The sequence below is a fragment of the Vigna umbellata genome, chromosome 3, assembly GCF_029865625.1.
Source record: "Vigna umbellata cultivar VRB3 chromosome 3, Vumbellata_1.0, whole genome shotgun sequence".
Lineage (NCBI taxonomy): Eukaryota > Viridiplantae > Streptophyta > Magnoliopsida > Fabales > Fabaceae > Vigna > Vigna umbellata.
This window is the reverse complement of record NC_142167.1, coordinates 17,349,802-17,376,749: the sequence shown is the minus strand read 5'-3', so window position 1 is coordinate 17,376,749 and position 26,948 is coordinate 17,349,802. Positions and strand designations below refer to the sequence as shown.

The 26,948-nt window shown below is 32.9% G+C and overlaps 2 protein-coding genes across 2 annotated transcripts; one reads left to right on the top strand and one right to left on the bottom strand.

The window, feature by feature from the left end:
* The first annotated feature begins 281 nt into the window (after positions 1-281).
* NRPC1 (nuclear RNA polymerase C1) lies at positions 282-21,296 on the top strand. Its single transcript, XM_047320535.2, has 28 exons — positions 282-657; positions 968-1,076; positions 1,167-1,296; positions 2,420-2,569; positions 3,796-3,958; positions 5,730-5,917; positions 6,075-6,184; positions 6,414-6,513; positions 6,810-7,025; positions 7,240-7,388; positions 7,484-7,625; positions 7,698-7,838; positions 9,300-9,488; positions 10,061-10,274; positions 11,619-11,712; positions 12,151-12,385; positions 12,466-12,657; positions 13,316-13,414; positions 13,825-14,028; positions 14,164-14,433; positions 14,609-14,756; positions 14,885-15,036; positions 16,895-17,050; positions 17,131-17,247; positions 17,345-17,430; positions 18,721-18,928; positions 19,036-19,238; positions 20,784-21,296. Exons 2-28 carry the CDS (start codon positions 1,003-1,005, stop codon positions 20,836-20,838), a joined length of 4,185 nt encoding a protein of 1,394 aa, XP_047176491.1. The 5' UTR covers positions 282-657; positions 968-1,002; the 3' UTR covers positions 20,839-21,296.
* A 616-nt stretch (positions 21,297-21,912) lies between these two features.
* On the bottom strand, positions 21,913-24,418 carry LOC124843721 (BTB/POZ domain-containing protein). Its single transcript, XM_047320532.2, has 2 exons — positions 23,575-24,418; positions 21,913-23,305 (listed from the first exon to the last, which is right to left on the bottom strand). The coding sequence occupies exons 1-2, from the start codon at positions 24,106-24,108 to the stop codon at positions 22,355-22,357; spliced, it is 1,485 nt and encodes a 494-aa protein (XP_047176488.1). The 5' UTR covers positions 24,109-24,418; the 3' UTR covers positions 21,913-22,354.
* Positions 24,419-26,948: the final 2,530 nt, after the last annotated feature.

The window sequence follows — 26,948 nt, the reverse complement described above, 5'->3', positions numbered from 1 at the left end:
GAATAAAATTGATAATAAAATATATAAAACAAATGCATTGAATAAAAACAATTTCTTTATTAATAGATATAGATATTTAAGTAAATTTTGAGCTGGACTATGTATATTACATTATTTGAACAACATAATCTCAGTCATAAGAATATCTGTATGATCTACAGAAATTGTAAAATTGATTTAATTTGTTTCTATTTTTCCTAATAAATGAAACAGTAGAGTAGAAATTAGGCCCAAGGTGATTCAATTGGGAACCCTATGTTTTGGAACAGAGCGCAAAAGTTATACATTTTATAAACCTTCTCTCCTACTTTCAAACCCAACCCAATCTCAACCATTGATTCTCTGTTAACTCATAATGTTAGTTCGTTTTGGAAGTTTTACCTTGTTTCTTCTCGAAGTTTGCAGAGGTTTTCATGTTATTTGTTTGGAGAAATAACGCCCCTCACACTACACACAGAGCTTCTTTTTTTCTCACACTACACACAGAGCTTGGTCTTCGCCGACACTGCACACAGAGCTTCGTCTTCGTCCACTGCACACAGAGCTTCTTTTTCGTCATTGTTGTCGTCGCGTTCGTCTCGTCGCTGCTCCTGCGCGTCGCGGTCGCTGCTCCTCCAATCATCCTCCGCTGCGCGCTGTAATCGTTCTCTCTCTAAGGTTAGGTTGTTTACTTATTTTTTTTTTATCTTCCTTTGTGGGCGATCTTTGGTGTAAGGAGACAAATGTGGTTGATGGATTGCAGTGCCTTTTTATTTTTTAGCATTCTTCATGACAGTTATGATGCTAGTTATGATGCTGTAATTTAGGTTTTCAACCTTCAAAACTCTAACACTCTCCGCCCTTCTCCGGTGAACTTTTCCGGAACTCATTTTTTTGATAAATATAACAGTTTTAGTTTCTGAAGTGCATCACATAGGTTCGTAATAAACAAACAAAGTGTTTTTTTTTTTTTAATTTCAAATTGTAGACCTTTCGCTGTGTTGTCCGCCAAAGACAGAAGACATGAATAGGGGGAGAACTGAAGGCATAACCTTTACGAAGGAACCTTTCATGGAGGATGCAGGGCCTCGGAAGATGTGAGCTTTGACTTGTGCTTGCTTATCATCATACAATACATTTGATTGTTGAAAAGAGATTGTTATTATTTTGTTCTTTCTTTATTGCAGAAAGAACATGATGTTCTCCACGTTATCAGATTCGGACATAAGCAAACTTGGTGAAGTTCAAGTGTGGAAAGGATCCTACTATGATTCCTTTAAGAAACCTATCCATGGTGGCTTGTTGGATCCTCGCATGGTACCCTTTAATTCCCTTTTGGACATTTTCACCTTCAATTCTGTTGATGCTTGTGCTTGATTTTCTTTTTGCATTTTTTAGATTTTGATATGATCATCATGCTACTTTAGTTGTAACATAGAATGTAAAATTAGTCCTTGTGTTCCGGGTCTAATTTGAAACTGTTTAGAATTTTCAACTGTGATGAAATTAATTTTTTTCCCTGTTTGTTGTTATTGTGTGATGGCAGATGCAACATTGGAATATTTGGTTTTGGAAGTTTCCCTGTAGTGGTTTATTTTCTTATTGTCTAGGTTATGTGGACGAGGAAATTGCCAATTTAATTTGGATGTGTGATTTTATGGATTATGAGTAATTGAACATGGGCTTATCTATGACTTTTATAGTTAACTTTGTATGACAAATATTTCTTTCGTCTCTTGACATTTTAGATTGTTTTCAGACATTTTCATTTATAATGCATATGTTTGATTTATCTTGCTTGTTTTGACAATGCTGTTCTTATTTGCTCTCAAATTATCTTTGATAGCTTGTATGTTTCCACTGCATTCTATCTTGTTTCACAGGGGAGACACACACATAATGTGAATATTATGAACTTCTTAAACTGGACTAAATGATTTTTCACTGCTAGTTTACTTTCTACTTACACGTTTTAGTGTTTTACACCTTAAATTTATGGAAATTGCTAGAATCCTATGGATTAGGTCTTGAATGTTGGTGTGTAGTTTGGATTTGGAAAATGTCTTTTTAGTTCTGCTTTAATGCATATGTATTTTTATTTTTCCTTCTCTCTTTTGATGTTATTTCCTACAGTTTCTTAAATACTGATATTGATTAGTGACCAACAAAAATCTATTTAATTGCTTTTGATTGTTAAGAAGTCTTGCCTTTAAGCCTCTATGAGAAGAGGTATCAGCAGACCTTTTCCTAGAATATGTTGAAGAATTCAGGTTGCCGTAATAGTCAGTTGGGTTTGGGTGATATTACTTTTTAGGACTTTCAAGCTGTTTATCATCATCTATGTACGTGTGTGTATATATATATTCTGCCCTACTGCTCATGTTTTTGCTCTTTTCATGCACAAAATGCTAAATACCTTTTATTTTTTTGCGTAATTCAGGGTCCTGCTAATAAGAGTCTTGGCTGTGCTACATGCCATGGGAATTTTCATGACTGCCCAGGACACTATGGATACTTAAACCTTGCCCTTCCTGTTTTCAATGTTGGATATTTAAGTAGCATTGTGGAAATACTGAAGTGCATTTGTAAGGTATCCAAATGTTTCATATGTGCTCTCTGGATTTTGGTTTTCCTTAATAGTCAGCACATCTCTTGTTTTATATCTCATTTAAATGGACTTATAGTTACTACTTATATATAATGCATATATGGATGGCATAATTTCGGAATGATTAGCTTTAGGAGATGACGTTTTCAAGTAATGTTAAGTTTCTGTTAGTAACAAACCTCCAATAAGGAGAGTTTATATAAGAAGAGGTCCAAAGTGCATTAAGGAGTAAAATCAGTTGTATACAAGAATAAGGAGGAGGAGAAATAGGATAGGGACAGATGTAAATATTATTGGATTGTATGGAGGGATCAGGATCTCAAATTCCTGTAACATATTCTTGTATCTTTTATTGCAGTAGGGATATTTTGTTCCTAACCTAGTGGATATAATAGAGATCCGTTCTTTCTTCTATGCCTTCTTTTGTATTCAATATATATTCCTTACACTGATATTCATAGTAAACAAATATGGGTGGCTTTTCATGGTTCACTCGAGAGTTGAAATTTAGAGAGGTGTTTTGAGATTCTGATGAAGAGACTTGTGGAAGATAGTCAAGAAGCTAAGAGAAGGTTTAATGAACTGCAAGAGAATCTCAATCGTAATAACCATCATGATGAGAATATAGGAAGCAATTGGGATGGGGGATGTACACAAATATTATTGGGGTGTAAGGGAGAGATCAGGCTTTTGAATTGCAGTAACACATTCTTGTATCTTCTATGGCAGCAGGGATATTTTTTTCTAAGTGAGTGAATGTGATAAAGATTCATTCTTTCTTCCGTATTTTTTTTTATATTCAATTCATTGCTCCTATCTCACTCTAAGCACTGTCAGGTCTTTTGTGTGATGGTCATTCACTTGACATTAAGTGAATTTGTTCTCCCCAAAACTTGAGATTTGAGCCTCATTTGCAGCAAGAAAACAACTCAAACTTAATATATCCATTCTCTTTGTAAATGCAAGTTTTTCTCTTCTGAGCCCAATTTAAGTTTTGGTTGGCTTAATAGGCCTTTTTGATCTTCACTTTCATCAACTTATAAGAAAAATAGTGACTAGTCGAAACTGTGTGTTCTGTCTGAAAAAAAGTATTTTTTCTGCATCTACAAAAAGCAAAAGAATAAAGTGGTTGTAATACATTCAAAATTTATGTTGGTGCATAAAAGTCTCTTTACAATGTCATACCAATTGACATTCTACTTTACCAGGGCTGTGCTCGGATTCTCCTTGACGAAGATACCCGTAAAAAGCATTTGAAGAAAATGAGAAGTACCAAAAAGAGTGAGCTGGATAAGATTGATTTTGTGAAAGTTCATGTAATTAAAGATTGTAGCAAAGTTGTGAATTGCCCTAGATGCGGATATATCAACGGTTAGTTTCTTTATGATTAATTCAATCAACAAATTTATTATTTGAATTTGTTTAAAGACTGTACTTGGTGACTTGATTTCTGAATGGTAAAAACATAATTGCTTCCACATTTTTTGGTTTTAATTTAATATCCAAGGATATGGTAATTTGAATCTTAGTAAATTTTTATTTTATTTTTTCTGTTGCTGTTTTTTTCTTAGATATAAATAAGCTCATACATTTTTTATTGCCTATCATGTACCCTTTGAATCTTTGTTGACACTTTAAAGTACAGCAAAAGGTGTACAAAACCTATGATGAACTATATTTTTAATCACTAATGTTGAGAAGAGAGAAACCGAGAAAGCATATGTTAAATTTTTTGTTTAGACAACAATAAGACTATTCAATTTATATGAGAAAGAACATAACTACAGAATATTCATTTTCCCTATTTCAGGATGATAACAGAAATGTAAAATCAATCTAATTGATCCTAATATCATCAGTTACTATATTTATTGGATTCTAACATATTTTCAAGATTCTAATACTTCTCCTCAAGTTAGAGCATATAGGTCATATACACCGATATTGTGACATATGTAGTTAATCTGTGGGCTCCTTAGTGACTTCATGAATATATTTTCTAGTTGATTATAGGAATTGATAGTGCTAGTAGATATTTTTCTGGAAATGACTTTCTCTTTGACATATTGACAATCAACTTCAATATGCTTAATTATTTCATAAAATACTGAATTTAAGACAATATACTTGGTGGCCTGATTGTCACTTATAATTTATAACCGTGTAATCTTCCCAATCTGGTTGAGCAAATGTAAGCTCCTGACTGGCTACAACCATACTTGATACTCTGCTATGCATTAGACCTGACTACAATATCTTGTTTCTTGCTTTTCCAAGAAACAAGACTATCTCTGTTATACAAAAACCAGAGATGAGCCTTCAATCTATGGGGAGGCTGCTCTCTCTACATCAGAATACCCCACAACTGGAGTGTGTCCTTTTTTTCATAGGAAACAACCTTTCTTGGAGCTCCTTTGATGTATAGTAAACAATGCGAGTCATTGCTTTGAAGAGTTGAGGAACTGACTTACTACATATACTGCAAACATATACTGCGAACGTGATATCTAGACAGCTAACAATAAGGTAATTCGTAGCATGGCAAGGTGATGCTGGTAGCTGGAAAATAAGGTAAACAATGCGAGTCATTGCAGTGAAGGGTTGAGGAACTGACTTACTACAGTTACTGTGAATGAGATGTCTAGACAGCTAACAATTGGTGATGCTGGTAATGGTGGTGGCTGGTAAAGGTTTGCCGGAAAGTTGCCGTGTTGAATAGTGATGTTGCCAACGGTTAACTGTGACAGTGAAAAAAATACAACAACCATAGAACGAACATGGTTTCTAAAAAATAATGATATTTTAGGATTCTAACATATTTACCAGATTCAAACAACTATCTTTTTTATGTTCTAATAATGCAATTTCTTTTTGGTGCTTTATTAGTCTTTTATTATATGAAAAATTTGGAATGGTTCAGTCTTAACTAACACAGCCTCAACTGTTGGTAAACTTCTATTGCAGTTTCAAGACCCCCATTTTGTTGAACTGATTATCAATACAGTTGGCATGAATAAAACCATTTTTTGCTGTCACATAACCATTTTAAGTGGACTATATATGATTCCCTTGCATAATGCATGTTAATATATGCATTTTTCATGTATCTGAGATGGTATTTGTGATGACTATTGTTATACAGGTTCAGTGAAGAAGCTTCCGGCTTCACTAACTATCATGCATGATTGTTCAAAATGTAACAATAATATTGTTGAAGAGCTCGAATCCACACTTTCTCGGATAAAAGACTCTAGGGCAACAACCAATGTGTCTAATAGAATTCTTAATCCTTTCCAAGTTCTTTCGCTGTTTAAAAAGATGCTTGACGAGGTGAACATTTATATTTATATGTATCTTTTTGGGTTTGATTTTTCTAACTCCTTGACCATTTCATTTTAAGAAATTTGTGTTTTAGTGGACGTTATGAATGCTATGAAGAGGTATATTTTTCTCACAAATTGAACATTTTTGTTACATTTGGTTGTAGGACTGTGAATTACTTTATGTTGCTGAAAGACCAGAGAAACTTATAATAACAAACATTATTGTGCCACCTATAGCTATTCGACCTTCAGTTGTAATGGATGAATCACTGAGGTAATGCCTGTTTGGCTATATTTTGTACTTTCTCCCCTTAAGTAACACGAGGCTTTACTTTTGTGCATATTTTGAGGGACTAGAGAGCTCTAATGAAATGAAACTTGTATTTCTATGATTTATTTTACCTCTCCTTTGTTTCAGGACAATTCCAGATATTTCCTCAACTCATCTTTTACAGAAAATGATAATAACTAAATCTTATGGTTTCTGTCTTCGTTTGTTGTAGCAATGAAAATGACATAACTGAAAGGCTAAAGAACATAATCCAAGCAAATGCTGTTTTGCGCCAGGAATTACAAGAATCAAGTGTTTCATCCAAGCTTCTGGTATAGTAGGGCATCTTGAGTGATCATATTTTTTTAATCTTTGAATTTCATATATAAACAAATAGGTTTTCCCATATATATATATATATATATATATAATATATATATTATGCTATGGAATTTATTCTTGGTAGAATGTTTTTCCAATTGTGTACATTCTAGATGCTGATTGTTGTTTGCCTGGTATTATTACATTTGTTTGCTCTCTTCTATGTTGTTCTTATATGATGAGATTATTATTTGTTTTGGTTCCATGATGTAATGGTGGTGTGATACTGTTGGTGATTTTGGTTTAGGATGGTTGGGATATCCTTCAAATGGAAGTTGCTCAATTCATAAATAGTGAAGTTCGAGGGATACCATTCTATATGCAATCAACCAAGCAATTGGCTGGTTTTGTTCAGCGCTTGAAAGGTAAGCATGGACGTTTCCGTGGCAACTTGTCTGGAAAACGTGTTGAATATACAGGCAGAACAGTTATTTCTCCAGATCCTAATCTGAAGATTTCTGAGGTTAGGCATTAAACCCTGCCAGCAATTATGTTTAAGTACTTTCTATCCTTTAGATCATAAGACATAAACTAGGATATACATGTATATAACACAAATATGTTTTGGAAGATATTAATTGCTGTCATTATGTTTCCCATGGAAACAATTACATAAGGAAGTTACCTCTTTTTCCTAGGTTCATATATATGCCTCTTAACTTTCTCATTTGCTCTAGGTTGCAATACCCATCCTTATGGCTCATATATTAACTTATCCTGAGCGTGTTACACACCATAACATACAGAAGTTGAGACGATGTGTGAGAAATGGTCCTGATAAGTATCCCGGTGCAAGAATGCTTAGACGTGATGGAGGTCACTCATGGTTTGTAGTTTGTGTTATTTAATTTTTGGTTTTTGGAGTTCTCAAGCCAATTTTATTTCTTTGACAATGATAAAGAGCATATTGTTATTTTGTAGGTCCTTAAAAGTTCTTTGTAGGAAGCGTGCTGCAGATGAGTTGAGGATTGGTGATATTGTTGATCGCCATTTAGAAGATGGAGACATTGTTCTTTTCAATAGACAACCAAGCTTACATCGGATGTCTATAATGTGTCACAGGGTAATTTAAGATTGAAATGTAGAATCATGACAGATTTGGATCCAATTGCATTAATCTTTAATTTTCATGCAGGCAAGGATTATGCCTTGGAGAACTTTAAGATTCAATGAATCTGTATGTAACCCATATAATGCTGACTTTGATGGTGACGAGATGAACTTACACGTCCCACAAACTGAGGAGGCTCGGACAGAGGCTATTTTGTTGATGGGGGTAAAAATCACCAAATCTCATTATCTGCATTTTGACAATATATAATGTTTTTTGGTCCAAGTTATTTTTGTTAAAAAAATTCTGTGGTGAATCCTTGGCTTTGCACTGAGCAATTTCTTTTGTGGGCCTTTCATTTCTATGTATCCTTTGTGTGAATCCTTCCACTATGTTTTTTCTTTCATGGTTTCTGCTGTATTTTCTGTGTACTTCTTACTTGTTTTAATGGAATGAAATACGTAGGCAGTTGAGGGAAATCTAGAGACGTGTTGAATTTCATGTGTGGGAATGAATTGCATACCAGAGGCTGTTATGATACTTGATGAATACAAAGAATAACAGTTACCCTAATTGTTGTATCTGGACAACATACATACAGAACATTTCTTATTTATTAATGTTTCTGAACTGGATTGGTCAAGAGAATGTTTTAAGCTTTAATGGTTCAATTGTGATTAAACTGTAATCGAATCTATATTAATAAAATACTAATTAAAATATTATTAAATAAATATAATATCATAACTTTATAAGACTTAAAACTAAAACAGAAGCACAATTGCATAAACTCTTTAACATTCAAAATAAACCAAGAAATTTAAATCAAATATATCATGCTAATGTTTAAATCTTAATGAAATATTTTAATCAATGTCAATTAGCAGTAACAAATGTTGAATAAAAACCGAAATGACAAATTAATATAATATAAACAAATTGTAAGAATTTAAGATATAAAAATGTAAATTAATATAAACGACTAAATTGTATTTAGTATAATTAAAAATTGATAATAATAGGTAATGTTTGAGATCCCATATCCTCTAGAGATTACTAAAATAGAGTATACCATCGGATATAAATCTTACTTTATAAGTTGATTTTATGAAATTGAGTTAGACTTAAAATTCTCTTTCTAATAATATTGTAGTGGGGTTTGTTAGGTGTACAATGCCACCCACTATCAGGCTATAACCACATGTCTCTGGTGTGAGACCTGGATTGGTCATCCCACATCTCATTAGAATATGGCCAAAGTATCATGCCACCTTCTATCGAGTTGTTATTGGATCACTTACAACTTCCTAATCCATGTCAGTCATGGTCTGAAGGAATATGTTGGAGATTTTACATGGATTGTGATATGACCAAATAATAATATATAAGTGCAAATTTCATCTTTCAAAGATAAAATAATTTAAGCTAATCTCAAAGATAAAACAATTTATGCTAATTTGTAAACTTTACTAAACATGTCTTCTTTTACTTATCTAAATTAAAAAGTAATCTTATTTTTTCTTTTTGTAAATTATCGATTTTGAACCATTTCCGTACTGGTTTGCTGGCTTGGTAGTCTCAGACTGGTACAGAAAATGATATCAATTTTCAAAAGTATGATATTTACAATATTTTGGCTCAAATGGGGTTAACTGTTACTTTGTTACTATTTTTTTTTGTTTTCAGGTGCAAAACAATTTATGCACACCAAAAAATGGCGAGATTCTGGTCGCCTCTACTCAAGACTTTTTAACCTCTTCCTTTCTCATAACCAGAAAAGATACGTTTTATGACCGTTCTGTTTTTACAAATATTTGCTCTTACTTAGGTGATGGCTTGGATCCTATTGATTTGCCAACTCCCGCAATTGTTAAGGTGAGACTGGACCTTATAGTTGTGACATGCACTAAATTCACTAGTATGTTTAGCCATTTTATTAATATGTATGAAAGAAAGTTATCTACTTCTCAGGCCTTTGAATAACTTTCTGTAATATGAAAATTTAACAATTAGAATTGTTGAATAATTTGATATCTTCATTATGTGGTATACAACTTTTAAAGAGATCACCCGAAAAAAAAAATTCATAACTTTCCTTAAAATAAAAAGGTGAAATGTCTGACTATTTTAAGTTGTATGAAATTCAATAGACTTGTTGATTACCTCAATCAAAGTTTCATTCTAATGGTTGATTTATGTAATGATTGTTAAAATTCTGTTTAAATGAATAAGTGTCAAGAACGCCCTATCTCGAAGCTATGTTAGTGGAAGGAGATCTACTTTTAATAATTGACTTTTTTTCCAAAATAATTTTCTGCAAGAGATGTGTTATGTGGAAAAATAGCCAGTTATAGCTGGCTGAAATTTTATTTATCACAACGAGACATTCATTTTACTAATTTATACTGTCACTTTATATATCATCTTACTGTCATTATTCTTTGCAGCCCATTGAACTTTGGAGTGGGAAGCAGTTATTTAGCCTTCTACTGCGCCCACATGCAAATGTAAAAGTCTATGTGAATCTTACTGTTAAGGAGAAAACGTACACAAAGCTTGATGACAAGAAAAGAGAATTGAAAACATTGTGCCCAAATGATGGGTTTGTTTATTTTCGTAATACTGAGTTGATCTCAGGCCAAATTGGAAAGGTTACTTTAGGTTAGTTACCATTAATTTGCCTTGTTTCTTTCGTTTTATAGACTTTTATGTTCAAGAAGATTATATTTTTTAAATCATAGGACATAATGCCATAGCATCATCAATATAGAAGTTGCTAACCTGTCTAGGTTAGCTCTACAACTTGTATCAACCATATGCAACATTCTTAGAAATATTATTAAAGGGAAAAGAAATAAAAAGTGGGGGTTGGGAGGAAATCCAACCCATTAAGAGAAATGAAAGTGCGGAAGATCACAATTATCCTAACAAAATTCGTATTGATAACACCAAGAAAAAACTGGAGATCTCAAACTATAAGCTACTAAATCATCAGTGCACATATTTTTCTCCCAGAAAATATATTTTACTCCCTGAAAATATAAGTAAATTTGAAATATATACTTTTGATGGACTCTAAAACATTAAGCCATCTATTACTTTCAAGTCTCAAAGGACTATCATAAAATGATATCATAGTAAGCAACTAACCAATCTCAATCTAAAGAGCTCTCCATCCTTTTTTCACAGTAATCTCAATAGCATGTGTAATCTGCTTCAAAGGTATACTGTACCTATAAAGGTACTGAAAAAGCAGCCCATAATTTCAGCTTCTGAATTGCTAAAGATACCACCACAAGTTGATTTATGTCTATGTCAGAGTGTGCTCCACCCCGTATTGCATTTGATCCATCCTATTTCTGGAGAAGTCCAATCCACTTGAATAATCTTACCTTGTTTCCTTGGCCTGCAAACAGCCAAACATGGCTTAATAATTTCAGATTCATGAATAGTAGAACGCATGTTACCTGTATCCAAAGAAGAATTAGAAGAATGAAAATTCTGCTTTTGATATGCTGTATTGATTCTGCTTCCGTCAAGCTTAATTCTATTCCTATTATGCCAAATCTCTACTATATTCGTAATGGCAGAAATCATCATTATCAACACTAAATGTTGGGGCTTTTTTACAGTTTATTCAACTGTTTATTGGCCATTAAGACGGAAATAAAGCAATAGGCAACTTGTCTCTCATTTTCCATGCACTACTGTGCAGATTGACTAGGAAATAATTTTATATAGAATAGATGTGGGAAATTGGAGAAGTCATAGCTGCATAAACTCCTTTATATGCTTCCAATTATCTCTTTTTTCCTAGATCTGATAATTTGAGTTGACTCACCTTTAATAATACAGCAGTGGTTCTTTAAAAATGTCTGGATTCGCAGTCTAGTTTACTTTTAACATCTTCACATGCACCTAGTTTGTTATAAAACAGTTGTTTTACAAATTTTTGCAGTTTTTGCAATATTGTTCATGTCCTGCTTTGTTTTGCATGGAGTTCAGGAAATGGCAATAAGGATGGACTGTTCTCTGTGCTGCTGAGAGACTATAAAGCACATGCAGCTGGGTCTTGCATGAATCGTGTAGCTAAATTTAGGTAAATTTGTTTGCTTTATGGGTGGTAATAGTGATGTCTGTCTTACATCAATTATGTGTGAAATGTTTTGAATTAGAATTAGAATAAACGCATACTGGAATTTAAAGCACTTTCTTAAAGTTCCTGTTTGGAACTTAAAAATATGCTTTTCAAGTAACCTTGGAAGAGTGTATGTGGACCAAAGCGAGCTTGAGCTCTGCTGTCTTTATTTGCCTTTGTAAAATCAAATTGATTCAGCAGGGGAAAGCAGTTGTGGGGAGGGTAGCATCAGTACCTTAAGTAAGCACCCAAAGGAAAGAGGAAACTTGTAAGAGAGAAACATGCTGAAGGAGAACTTCTGTTAAAAGTTTTTAATTGATGCATTTCAGTATTGTATGTTACATTTGGATAGGTGGGTTTAGGAGCCTCACAAAACATGATCATTTTACTTGGATGCAGTGCGCGATGGATTGGTAATCATGGGTTCACCATAGGCATTGATGACGTCCAACCAAAAGAGATACTGATTAAGAAGAAAGATGAAACACTTTTAGAAGGTTATACGAAATGTGATAATCACATTCAAGCTTTCAATAAAGGAAAACTAGAACTCTTAGCTGGTTGTGATGCTGCTCAAACATTAGAGACTCGGATTACTGGGGTATTAAATGGACTGCGTGATATGGCAGGGAAGGTATCCATTTGTTTTCCTAAATAGTTTGTTTGTGTTTCAGAATAAATGTCTGCATGTCAATGACTTTGTAATTTTCACAGGTTTGCATGCAAACCCTTCACTGGAGAAATAGTCCATTGATCATGTCACAGTGTGGATCCAAAGGATCTCCTATTAATATCAGTCAGATGGTTGCTCTTGTTGGTCAACAGTCAGTTGGTGGTCGTCGTGCACCTAATGGGTTCCTGGATCGGAGTCTTCCTCATTTCCCTCTAAATGCAAAAACCCCTGCTGTATGTTCTGCCCTCTCTATTTGTGACTCTATCATCCATTGTAAACATGGACAATGGGCATGGGAACGTAAACTTGCTCTTGTGTATGAGTTAACGCTTGAGTTTGATAACTATGGGATTATCTTAAGATTAGTTTCCTTATTTCTTTTGTTTCTTTGTTTCATTATGATCTCTTCATTCGTTTCCTTTTTCAATTAGCATTTATACTAATACTGCATATGATTGGTACAGGTTGTAGTGCTAACCTGATTAAGATTGCAATTTCTCCATAAATAAAGTGTTAGATATTCCCGATTCAGTTTATGATATTTCTGTTATTAAAGTTGTTAGATGTAACAGGTTTAGGCCCATCTTTTTGTATTTTCCTATTTATAAATACTTAATCCTATGTGCTCTATACACATTAGGGATTCAACCTATGCCTCTTTTTCTTTTATTTCAACATAAAGTAAGGATTGGTGATTTATGATTTATATCACATTCCTCATTTATTTTTCACCATATCTTTGATCATTATTGCATATCGAACCAATTCTGTAAATTCTATCACCTTCTCTGCACTGTTTTAGATTTCCATTGTTGAATATTGCTCTGGTTATGTGATGCAACTTGTAATTGTTTCCTAACATTGAATAATGCTGCGCTGCTCTTGGTGCAGGCCAAAGGTTTTGTTGCTAATTCATTTTACACTGGATTGTCTGCTACTGAGTTTTTCTTCCACACAATGGGAGGGCGAGAAGGGCTTGTTGACACAGCAGTAGGATTCTTATTCTGAATTTGAATAAATTGTGCATGATATATTCTTAATTAACAACTTCATTCCATTGTATCAACTATTAAAACCAAGTCATATATCTAGACTAATTAATGGCATATGAATCAAGGCTACATGTTTTTTCACTTGGATACAAAACTATGCAAAGGAAAGTCATTTGAACAAATGTTCATTTTCTCCATTTTGGAATAATGTGTTCTTGTTACACAACCACTTTACACAATTATAGTTTTTACCTGGACTGTGATTATATAAAGTTGACTATTGTGTATGTAAGAGCTACTGGTAGTGGTAAACCATGGAAATTTTGGATGTTAGTCAATAATTAACTTTGGATGTTAGAAATATTGGTCTTCATTTTATGATTTTTCTTTCTGCTTGTGTCTTTGCAGGTTAAAACTGCAGACACTGGATATATGTCTCGTCAATTAATGAAATCCATGGAGGATTTGTTTTTACATTATGATTACACTGTAAGAAATGCCAGTGGTTCTATTGTTCAATTTTGCTATGGAGATGATGGCATGGATCCATCAGGCATGGAAGGAAAAAATGGAAAACCATTAAATTTTGAGCGGATGTTTCTTAAAAGCAAGGTTTAAAAGCGGCCTTGGTTGTTTTATTTAGTTTCTTGGTTGTTTTATTTAGTTTCGTTGTTACTGTTGGGAATTTTTTAACATTCTGAAGAAGTTGTTTTTTCTGTCTTTGCATTGGGTTATGGTTTTTTGTAGGCCATATGTCCCATTAAGGATGATGATGAAATTTTATCTTCCTCAACTGTGTGCAAAGTAGTTCAAGAGAAGCTGTCAGAATTTGGTGTGTCTAGGGAAGTGGAAAAAGGGGTTTTAGAGGTGGGTTTCTCTGCAGAGTTTGTAGAGTCTCTACAGTCCTTTATTAAAGGTAGTACCAAATTAACAGAAGAAGCTTTCACTGATGACAATTCCCAAATCCTGAAAAAATTTGGGCAGAGGATATCTGGGATCACTCAGAGACAACTAGAGGTATTAATGGTCTTTTTTGTTGGTTTTATTTTTCGTGATGTTCTTCTGATCTTCCTGGACACGTGGTTCTAAGAATGTGTTTATTTCCTATTGGTCTGATTATTCTTCCTTTAATCTATGTACTATTGTTTATAATTTGTGCTTGTATTTATTTACATAGTACCCTACTTTTCAGGTTTTTCTGGATATTTGTCTATCTCGTTATCATTCAAAAAAAATGGATGCTGGAGCTCCTGTGGGTGCAACTGGAGCTCATAGTATTGGAGAGCCTGGGACCCAGATGACTTTGAAAACTTTCCACTTTGCTGGAGTTGCAAGCATGAGTATCCTTTATTTGACCATGTTGTCTACTTTGATAATCACTGCTAGTAATATTCTTTTTAAACACTTTATTTAATATTGCTTTATGTTGATTGGTCTGGAATGTTGTTGTCCCTTAATCTGTTATTAGACGTCACTCTTGGAGTTCCACGTGTCAAAGAAATAATGAATGGTAACAAGAAAATCAGTACACCAATTATCACGGCAATACTTGAGAGAGATGACAGTGCAAATACAGCAAGAATAGTAAAAGGTCGAATAGAAAAAACAAATTTGGGCCAGGTATGCAGTTGCGGGAAAAAAAGCCTCATTGATCATCAATTATGTCGTTATTTTCATTCATAAATTAATTAATTATTGATTTTTTCGGATGTCATTCTTCCGTCTTTGTCTTTATTAATGTGGTATATATTTGGGTTCCTGTCAAACAGATTGTTGTTATCAAGTGCATCAGTTTACTACAGATTATTGTTATTGCATGTGAATAGGTGCAACAGTATCAGTAAATTCTCTGTAGCTAATTACCGTAGTGTATACAGTGTAGTTGATTATATTAGTTGAAAATAAGACTTATTTTATTATTCTCAATGATAAAAAATACATTCTCATACTCTCTATTTGTAATAATCTAGTTCTCCTAAAAAGGAAAATAGAGAAACTAGGAAAACTAGAAAAACTAGGAAAAATAAAATAAAATAAAAGATTATGTATCTATTTCTTCTAATTAGGAAAATTCTAAGATATTATCTCAAATTACAACATATTGTCATTTTGAATTTTGTTGGTCATGCTTTTCGTACGAGGTTCTTCTACTATTTTGTCTTGTAGTAGTTGTTAGAATATATGAAAGATAAGGAATTCACCAAATAATGATGATGGTGAGGTGACGACCTATGATGATATACTCGACTTGTTGCAAGCATAGAAGGTAGTTTTTGGTGTCCAGAAATGCTGTGTGAGAACATTAGTAGATCAGAAGAGGAATTTGCATAGTTGACAAAAGAGATAGCAGAGGGTAAAATCTCAGTGGTTGAGTGAGTTGGTGTAGGAGTATCAGTAAATTCTCTGTAGCTAATTACCGTAGTGTATACAGTGTAGTTGATTATATTAGTTGAAAATAAGACTTATTTTATTATTCTCAATGATAAAAAATACATTCTCATACTCTCTATTTGTAATAATCTAGTTCTCCTAAAAAGGGAAATAGAGAAACTAGGAAAACTAGAAAAACTAGGAAAAATAAAATAAAAGATTATGTATCTATTTCTTCTAATTAGGAAGATTCTAAGATATTATCTCAAATTACAACATATTGTCATTTTGAATTTTGTTGGTCATGCTTTTCGTACGAGGTTCTTCTACTATTTTGTCTTGTAGTAGTTGTTAGAATATATGAAAGATAAGGAATTCACCAAATAATGATGATGGTGAGGTGACGACCTATGATGATATACTCGACTTGTTGCAAGCATAGAAGGTAGTTTTTGGTGTCCAGAAATGCTGTGTGAGAACATTAGTAGATCAGAAGAGGAATTTGCATAGTTGACAAAAGAGATAGCAGAGGGTAAAATCTCAGTGGTTGAGTGAGTTGGTGTAGGAGTGCTATACCAATGCATTAGGGTTGAACCGTGCTCTGGATACCATGACTGGAATCACGAATAGGGAGAAAATGTGACTTAATCTGATTGCCGTTGATTGGTTATGACAAGAGGGAAGGATAATTCTTGATAGATGCCTTATGAAGATAAGATATAATCTTTAGCAAGTTGTGGTTAATACAATATTATACAATTACGAATATACGTATGTTATGTCCTCTAACCGAACTTTTAATTATGCTAATGATGAGATAATTAGAAAATATGGAGAAAACAATCGTAATTGATAATCTAAGAGATTCTAAAATATTCTAAAGATATATTTAAAATCATTTTTAATTATATTCATTTAAAACCATTTATTATTTAAAGCATTGGGGCCACTTTTTAGTTTTATCTTTACTAATTTGTAAGTATCAATCATGTTTTTGTATCAATATCTTGATTAAGCGACTATTTTCATGTTTTCATTCTTTTGTTAATGTCTTTGGACAGCTTTTTTTTCTGTGTACCATTTAATTTAATTGTGCCAATTGATATAGGTTGCGAAGAGTATAAAAGTTGTTTTGACTTCAAGATTAGCGTCAGTTGTTATCACCCTTGACATGGAAAGAATCCAGGACGCACATCTAAATATAGATGCTAATACTGTTAAAGAATCAATTTTACAAACTAAAAAGACGAAACTGAAGCCAGAGGTGAAAAGTTAATTTTGTTATTGTTGATCTCTTTTTTTTTTATGCCTGCACAGTATTCAAAGTTTTTTGTTGATATGCAGCACATCAAGATTTTAGATATTAAAAAGCTTCGAGTTGTTCCCCAAGATGCCGATAGAAGTAAATTGCATTTTCAGCTTCATTATCTAAAAAATTTGCTTCCAACAGTTGTGGTAAAGGTATTTGCTTTTGACTTCATGAATGATGCATAATGAAGGAAATATTATGTTTGCTTTGTGTGGTTTTTCAGTTTTGTATTTATTTTCTTAATTGCAGGGAATTAAAACTGCTGATCGAGTTGTTATCAGTAAAGAAGAAGATAAAATCACCAAGGCTGAAAAGTTCAAATTACTGGTAGAAGGGTTAGTTCATCCTGTTTTTTATGACTCATGCTCCTTTCATCTACTTTATATACATGTTTGCATGCATATTATATGGCTTTTTGAGGTTGGGAATTTGGACCAAAGGGTTGCTCAAGTAAACTTCAGACACAGATTAGTGATGACCAGCAATATTGTTGCTTAATCACAGATCTGAGCTTTTACTAAGTGTGCATGAGCAAGCTAATCGATTTTACTAAATGGGATAGTTCTTTTCATCCAAATTTTCTTTGACTAGGAGAAAAATTTCTTTAACAAACTTTAATCTATGTCCACAAGAGAATTCATTGTGAACAGACGTCGTAACTTGAAGTTCTTCTCTCAGTGAACTCTTGCTCAAATCAGACTTTTTTGTTATTATAGTTGAACAACTCTCAGTTAACAATAACTGTCAATATAGGTTCTTCTTTATGTAACATAACTACGGTAACTAACTTCCGTAAAACATGCCTAAACTAACATAAAAGACATGTGAACAGTTTTTCCTATTATTGAACTGGAATGTGACTTAGACTGCTTATTCAAACGATACTAATACCTGTAGATGCCAAGAGACTAGATGTTTTAGTGAGATTATCCACATTGATATTAGAAGATATACATCTACTGACAGTTTGGAGCAATTGGACAGTCTAGGAGCCTTAAATTTTTTTTTGAACCAATCTTCTCAAAAGGCTTTCAAACTGTTATACTACTTTTAGGTATTTATCTTGCACTATAAGCTTATGCTACAAGTTAGGAATCTAGCTAACGCTCCATAAAAGTAATGAGAAACTGAGACAGTTCTAACTGACAAACAGCTACAGCTGTGACAGATCTTCTTGATAGATACCTGCCTAATTGTATTTGAAGTCTCTGGAAGACAGTGGACAGTTAGCTAGTAGTAGAGTTGGCAGCCTTTGCAGTCAGGCCTTTAGCAACATGGGCTAACACATATACTATCACATATGAAGTGATTATAGGGTGGATTATGGACTAAAAGAACTTCGATAGAGGACTGTTCTATTGTATAAGTTGAACTTGAGCTAGTTTTAAGAAGGAACACTCTTGTTATATTTACCAGTACATTTAAGGATTAGTGATGAAATGATAAAGAAAACTATCATCCCTCAGAAGCAATAATTTTGTAGTTTTTTAATTGTTAAGTTTACTTCCTGATCTGCATGTATACGTGGTTGCCCCCTCGGCAATTCGTAGCATTCAATTCTATTGATGTTTATTATTTGTTAAGTTGATTTCCTAATCTGCATGCATTGTTATTTTCCCTCTCAGCATGGGCTTTCGAGAGGTTATGGGAGTGGAAGGGGTTGATGGATGTAGAACTCTTAGTAATCATATTCTTGAAGTGCGGGACACTCTGGGAATTGAAGCTGCCAGAGAGTGTATTGTTAAGGAGATAAAGTATACAATGGTGGATACACATGGAATGAATATAGACACGCGGCATATGATGCTTCTAGCAGATGTGATGACTTCCACAGTGAGTTCTTTGGAGATTATTCAGTAGAAAATTAAACAAAAGTTACTATATCTGCCTTGATGCTAAATAAGCTGCTTTTCGCTAATATAATTACTTTTTCAAACTAGGGTAATATCCTCGGAATAAATAGATTTGGAATTTCAAAGATGGGCAAAAGTGTATTAATGCTTGCATCATTCGAGAGGACAGCAGATATTCTTTTCCAGGCATCTGTACGTGGGAGGGATGACTCAATTGGTGGAGTAAGTGAATCCATAATCATGGGTATACCAATTACAATAGGTACTGGAATGATCAAGGTCAAACAAAGGTGAGACGTGAATGTCATGTTTGTTAATGTGGCTTCATAGTAATGCATTAAATGTTAGTCCTATTTTTTGGTACATGCATGCAATGACTCTGTTGGATTACATAGGAAGTTTGGGCCATTGTTAGCCTAGTCGTATTTTATAGTTAGGATTAGGTATGTCAGTATCTTCTGTTAGGTGCTTCTGCAATTTAAAGATAAAATTATAATATGAAAATAAAGGTCACGTAAGTTTTTTGTACATCTAAAATTGGTTCCTTAAAATTTGTTGCAGTGTTTTTTTATTCCCAACATTTAATCAAGGTTACTTTGGTTCTGACAGTTACTATGATACCTTCGAATTAGCAGTGTTGACATGTTAATTTTGGCAATGTCGGTAAATATCTGACTGGGATATTTATACGTCAACGCTACCAATTGAATAGTAATAAATTTATTGTCAATAATTCCAATATAACATTTATTAAATGCCAAGTATCAAAACACTGAATTTTTTTGGAGAAACCAATTTCATTACTAGCCAATTTTGGAGGTATAAAATTACAGAGGCCTGGGCCACCAAACAATTAAAATCTTATAAATCAAATTGATTGTTGATAGAGATGTCACTCACTAGCCCATACCTGAAAGATTAAGCCTCAACATGGTATTTGATCCTGGTGGTGGTTAAGGTTCATGAGTTTTGACTTTTGCCACCTACATTTTTTTGGGGTTCAATTTTATTATGTCCATATTAATCTCCGGGGTATTACATCCGAACACCTCCTTCACCAGCAAGACTAGATATCTAAAATTTAAAGTTTAGTAGACATTTGCAGGTAGCAGGCTCTATTACTTTAAAATGGTATTAGAGTGTATTTTAGATCTATTATTTGGTCACTTGCATTTGTCCATGGTCCAAATGTTTTTTTCTTGATCACACATCGATTGCAAGTGTAACCAGCATGATGTTTATGTTTTGAGGAGTATCTAACCCTTCTAAGATTTCAAATACTAAATCTCGTAAGTCTAAACATTAATGTAAGTGTGTTGGGTTATTAGGTCTACTCATGTTAGTAGGGAGTAGTGTGTTGGGTTATCTCTACTTACTAGGATAAGTCTCTTGATCTTTCATCTTCCTATTGCATCAGCTTTTCATTAGTATAAACAGAAGAATATGAGAAGGGACCCTCCAAAAACATATTTCTTTATTTTTAAACTTTAATTGGCATTTCATTTGTTGTCTTTGTTATATTGTATAACATATCTTTAAAATATAAGTAAATGTTGACTATAAGATTATATTTCTGTTTTTATTATTTATCTAAAATGTATTATACGTTTTCATGAAAATGTTAATTTTATTAAATTTTTACTTTATAAAAAGTTGTGAAATAGATTAAGAAACCGACATATAGCTCATAAATAGGGAATTCATCCAGTAATACTTTCACGTTTCTTTGTTTTCTGAACAACTTTTGTGTGGCACCATTATATGCGTCATTTACTTGATTTAGTATTTTGGTCCTTACAACTTACTTTGGCTAACCCCTCTTGGCTCTTTCTTAGGTTGGATCCTCCAGATTTGCCTCATGGAGCCAGTCCTATTTTGTCTCAATGTTGAAGTTGTTATTAGCAGCACAGATGTGGGTCATCATCGTGGTTGGGGTGCAACGAATGTTATCAACTGAAGTTGGGAAAATTTACTAATGGATGTGCATATATTTGCCAGTAATAATTCACAACATTACTTTGCTTACAGATGCATGGATGAAATGAGATTACTGGTTTCCAAATGGTCTTGAGTTATCAACATAGAGCTAAAACACAACTGAAGGGGAGGAAGCATTGGTTTCAACTAACCATTATTTGTATCTTCAAGCCTAAATATTTATTAATATTTAGTGAATTCTAGTCTTTTGTAAATATCCGGCTAGGTTAATCGAGAGTTGTATTATAATATCATTTAATTAATATTTTTTTTGTCAAAAATCAACAGGAGCATCATTAGTGCTCCTATAAAGTGTTTGACTATATTTTCTTATCAACATCAAATAAATGGCACAAAAACCCCTGACCAAACTTTCATCGCAAGTTTTTAAAGTCTACGATCGTTAATCATGAAGTCTTGAAAATTTCGAAGTGCAAGATGATGGAATTGGATTATCTCTAGTTGAAATTTCAACTGCTCAAGTCTTCACCATCCAAATATATTGTATACACTAAAATAGAACAAATTCAAGTTTATTAGAGGGTGAATGATGGAACTAGATAGAACTACATTTACAACAATATGGTCGTTGTAGAGGATCTTGGAGGTTTCTTTATGTGAAGACAAAACAAGAATAATAAATGATGGGCACAATGGTCTATCACTTTCATGGTTTTTAGACACAAAATGGCCCAGCCTATTAAATTAATTTTGTTAAGAAAGCTAACATGGCATATGAAATTTTAATACTTAATAAAATCATAATTAAACATATACGATCTTCCTGTTTGCTGTCTAACTTAATTCTTTTAAAAGAACATCATAATTAAACTTGTAATAATAAAATTCAATGTGTTTCATTGCAAGTTTTCTTGATTCCCATAAAATTACAAATTGTAGGTTTTTTTAATGTGCAAGTTTTAAGTCGGGGGCTTTAGTTTTAAGACAATTAACGAACAACAAGAGAAAATGTTACAAACGAGTTAATGATAAAAAAAAAATTAATCCACTTCTCTTCTTCGTACGTTTTCTCCAGGTCAAACTGTCCACCACCACACTCTTCTCACTGGGATCTCTCGTGTTGAATAGCACATTCTGAAATCATTTATTTATTCCTCCGTTACAATGTGGAAGTTTACACCATTTCAATTCAATCCGTTACTCAGAACAACATATTCTTCAAACAGTTTTATTATCCTCCCTCCCCCAAAAATTCTCCCACCCTTCAATGTTTATCTTCAATATAAAGCTTTCCCACAGTCCAGGTAACATGACTTTCATCTATTTTCTTATGTCAAAATACGGAAATGAGCACAAATGAATGTGAAATTGGTCGATTCAGGCCAAATGAGAAGTGCAAATGCAAAATGGCACTTCTTATTTACAATTGTGAATTAATCTCTTTATGTTAAGGTCCCTTGCATACCTTTCAGCTGGGGTAATCAGAAAGAGTTATTTGCAACTGGGAATTATCAGGCTCAGCTGAATACTGTCTGATGAATGCCCTTCTCCACCAAATCTCAAATGCCTTCTGTATATTAGGACAATCATCTCCTTTATTAAGAAATCTATCAAACCAATTCAGTAACACAGCCTGTTGCTGGAGCAAAGGAAGTGTCAATATAGTTTGGCTTAGTCCATCCTCAACCAATTTCCTATCAACCGCTCTAGAAGCTCTCCTCATCCATCCAAAATCTTCATACAGAGCTTCTAGCCATGTAGACAACAAAGAAAATCTAGTTTCTTTTGGCACCAGAATGTGTCCCCTTCCAATTCCAATGCACAGTTGTGCTGTGATTCTACTGATCTCATGCCGGTAAACTGTTGGAACCTTGGAGTGAAGTGCAGCAAGTTCTTTCTGCTCAGCCCATATCTCCACAAATTCCTCACCTATCTTTTTGCCAATCAAAATGTCAACAATCCACTGAATATTGTCAGCTTCACGAGTTATGTCGCTCATTACAACCCCCCGGTCCAGCCTCTCATCGCCGCCGGTTGCTTCCGATAGGCAAAGCAGAAGGGAACTGATGCACTTGTGGCAAAGATGGTAAAGTGTGTCTTTGGAAACATCAAGTCTGCTGCTGTCGTTAGGTGCATTCTCTTTAAGCAATTTAGACAACAGAGCTTTCATTTCCCTACGAGCTTTGTCATCTTTTGCTTGCAGAACACCACTTATTAGGTTCAAGAAGATGTCATCAGCCCTATCAGCAGTGGATGGATCCGATGATACTCTTTGAAGAACTTCAACTGCAGAGTCATGAATCTGCAGATGTTCTAGCTGGGATATCACTTCCTCCTGTTCATCCTCACTCCATGGAATAGATTCCAAATATTCTAGACATGACATAACCCCAAGATCAAACATGATCGCTGCCGATACCTACAAAATAAGGCAAGTAAAAGTAACAACATAAGAAACCAATTGCAGTCAAGAAACAAGAACAAGAAGAATGTACAAAACAATGAACATCAAAATGAAAGCAAAATGAGAACGTCCTGGCTTAAACATTCTTTTTTGTAACTTCTCCAAAATCTGATTTTAATTATATATAAGCTAATTATGTATAAAACTATATTATTTTATCATCTTATTGTTTGTTTAAGTTAATTAGACAAGCGTAATTAAAGTGTGAGACTTTGGCAGCATACCTTGAGCAAGCTCAAAACTTTAGGAACCCCATCGCCCATGGAACGCAACCTGGCCTTGAGATCCTCGCAGTGCATCAAAACCACAGCTTCCACGTACACTTCCACGTCGTCGCAGTCGCTGATCTCCACCGAGTGCGACACCGCACCGTCGCAGCGAAGCTTCTCCGCGAAAAACCGGCTCTTCTCGGCCAGAACGCTCTTCCGGACCTCCATCGACACCCTCAGGCCGTCCCGCCCGACCACCGTGAGGCGGACGTCGCCCCCCTCGAGCAAGGCGGGCTCCCGGAGGAGCTTGGAGAGCCGATCTTGCGCCTTGCGGCGCTTGTCGTCGGAGAATTTGTGCTCCTCCGACATCATGTCGAAGAGGGTTTGAGTGTGCGGGTGAGCCTGAGGTTGAGTTGGACTCGGGCGAGTTGAGGATGGTGGTGGTGAGAAGGTTCTAGAAGGGGAGAATGAAAGCGTTGGATCAGGTATGAAACCTTGCTTTATCATCGCTGATACTTCCCTCGATTTCAAACCACTTTCTCCTCCCATTCTTCAATTCTCTCACTCTTTTCTTCTTCCTGCAATTTTCTTACTTTCTACAAAAGTTCACAATTTCAAACTGCAGAAAATGAGAGAGAAAGAGAATCCAACACCGATGACAGTTTTTCATAACATTTCTTTATCAATTTAACATTATTTTTATACCATTTTCATCAAGATGAGTTCTTTCAAATTCATATAAAAATAAAATAAAAATTGTACAATTTACCCTTTTTAATTTCAAGAAAAAGAGAAGAATTATTAGCTGCATGTGCACACACCTGCCCTACCTTTCATGCTCACTTACCAACAAAACGCTGTTTTGCTTTTATTCAATTCTCTTTTTTTATTATTATTCACAAAAGTTGTTTGTGATATCAACACTAAAATGGAAAAAAACATTGTTAGTTATAATCATGCTTTTTAATCAGTCTCTCACTGTTAGGAGATAATGACATTGAAAATATTGTATTTTCTGAAATCACATTTAGAAAGTACAATTCTTAAATATATAAAGTAGTTTTTAATGTTTTTTTATCATTTTTAAATAAATAAAGTGTCTAAGATATAATCTAAAGCTACTTGCATGACATGGGTCAACATAAAAGAAGATACTTGTCACTCTCTTAGCATAAATTCACTAAAAAAAATGAAAAATATAACTTATAGTGAGATTGGAAAATAACTTTTGCATTTCTATATCAAATCTTAACTATTTATATTGGATCTATTTATTTAATTTAACATCTAATTATAATTTGTTTTATCTTCACCATTGTCTTATTCATTGATGTGATGTAATTATGAAATGAATTCCTTTGAATGTATACATTTTCTTCATTCTAATTATGTATACAAGTTAAATTTTAAATATGAGATTTACAATAACAAATAATACAGCTGGTAGAAGCTACGCCCTATACTTTGTTGGTTAAGTTAAGAACATTCAATTATCTAGATATTTATGACCTATATGGATACAATCATTTGAATAAATTTATTATCTCGTCTATTAAAAAAGACTCATGCTGGATTGAGTTCTTACAATTTTTTTTTATTTAGATACGAGTCAATGAATTGATAAATTTTCATTTTATTAATTTATACTTTGATTTTTTTAGAATATTTTTTAACAATATTTGAATAATTAAGTGATTAAATATATAAAAAAATATACTATTAATTATTAAAATAATATGATAAATTAAATAAAAATGATATTGTTATATTAATGATAGATATCTTCTTGCTGTATCTTGTTTCGTTACTTATACAGTCATGTCAAAGAGTCCAAGGAATAAATCATACAATATTCCAAAACTAAAAATGATGAAAAGAAGCACATATCCCTTGGAAATAAAGTGAAAAAAGAGAGTTATATATATATATATTAATATATATATATATAATATATATATATATATATATATATATATATTTTTAATTTGATGAGTATATAGGAATAAGAGAAGACATAATTGCGTGGTGGTTATTTGGTTATAAATAAGAAATAATGAGTTGTATTATTGAGAATTGGGATTCATAACACGCAAAAGTTTTGTACACGATTACTACTTTGGAGGTCGTTGCCAACTTTTATTTATTCTTAAGCTTTTTTTTCTTTTTCTTTTTCTTTTTTATATTTGAGAACAATAAAATAACAACTAAACATTCAAATAAATTTTTAAATACAAATTAACTTTAGTTTCTGTTAAAGAATTTACTAACATATTTATTATTTATTTTTAAATATAATTTAAAAATAAAATTCACTTCAAAGTGTTAAAAACTAATAATAAATTGTTTGTTTCAATTCTTTTAATTTCTTAAAATCCAAAAATATATTAAAGATCCATTTGAATTTGAGTTCAAACAGTCAAACCAGCTTTCAGTTCCGATTGAAAATTGTATCAATATATTTGTTATAAGCAAAATTCACTTGACTTAAATACTATAATATTTTATTGTCAATTCTAATTAAGTTTAACTCAACTTAATTTCTTAGTTAAAACTTCCCAAACATTAAGTATTTGTATTTATATGATGTTTCCAATCTCTCTGAATAGGGTAACAAAGGCCAACAATACAATTTGAAAACTTGGAAGCACATAATTTAATGCTTTGGTTGGATGAGTAGATGAAAAGTGAGAAAATGGAAAATAGGTAGATAAAAAGAGAGAGTAAAAAAAAAGAATGAGAAAAAATGAAAATTACTGTTTTTTTTGGATTTGATTAAGTAAAGTGAAAATGATGAGAAATGAATGAAAATTTTGTAAGTTGTCGTGACTGATTTAAATGAACAGAAAAATAAGTTGTTAGTTTTTTTTTTCTACTTTTGGATTTGATAGAATAAAGTGAAAAAGATGAAAAATGAATGAAAATTTTGTAAGTTGTCGTGATTGATTTAAATGAATAGAAATAAGTTGTTGGATTTTTCTATTTTCAAATTACATTAATGTTCTTGTGTTTTATGCATACTGAAAATAATAATTATTATTAGAGATATTTATGTTTTAGTTTGAATGAATATATAGAACATTTTACATTAACTAAAAATAAAATAAATTTATAATATAAATATAAGTATAAATTTTAACTTATAAATTAATTTTGTAACATTATATAATGTGTGGAGCTTAATAATGCAGTGTCAATGTATATAAATAATAAAATGAGAGACATATATGTAATCTTCCGAAGAAGAAAAACATTTTTCATCAAATAAATTTAAATACAATGGAGTAGAGTAAATGTAGTATTTTTTTTATCCAGTAACAAGTATACGACATCTACTAATTTAATATTATATTTCAAGAAATACCAAACTAAACAGTTTTTTTTAAACAATA

Excerpts from the sequence above, each read along its gene's own strand:
- NRPC1 (XM_047320535.2), top strand. The coding sequence starts at position 1,003 with ATGAATAGGGGGAGAACTGAAGGCATAACCTTTACGAAGGAACCTTTC. Across the intron at positions 2,570-3,795 it reads TACTGAAGTGCATTTGTAAG|GGCTGTGCTCGGATTCTCCT; the intron begins GTATCCAAATGT and ends CTACTTTACCAG. Across the intron at positions 17,051-17,130 it reads AGACGAAACTGAAGCCAGAG|CACATCAAGATTTTAGATAT; the intron begins GTGAAAAGTTAA and ends GTTGATATGCAG.
- LOC124843721 (XM_047320532.2), bottom strand. The coding sequence starts at position 24,108 with ATGGGAGGAGAAAGTGGTTTGAAATCGAGGGAAGTATCAGCGATGATA. Across the intron at positions 23,306-23,574 it reads AAGTTTTGAGCTTGCTCAAG|GTATCGGCAGCGATCATGTT; the intron begins GTATGCTGCCAA and ends CTTATTTTGTAG.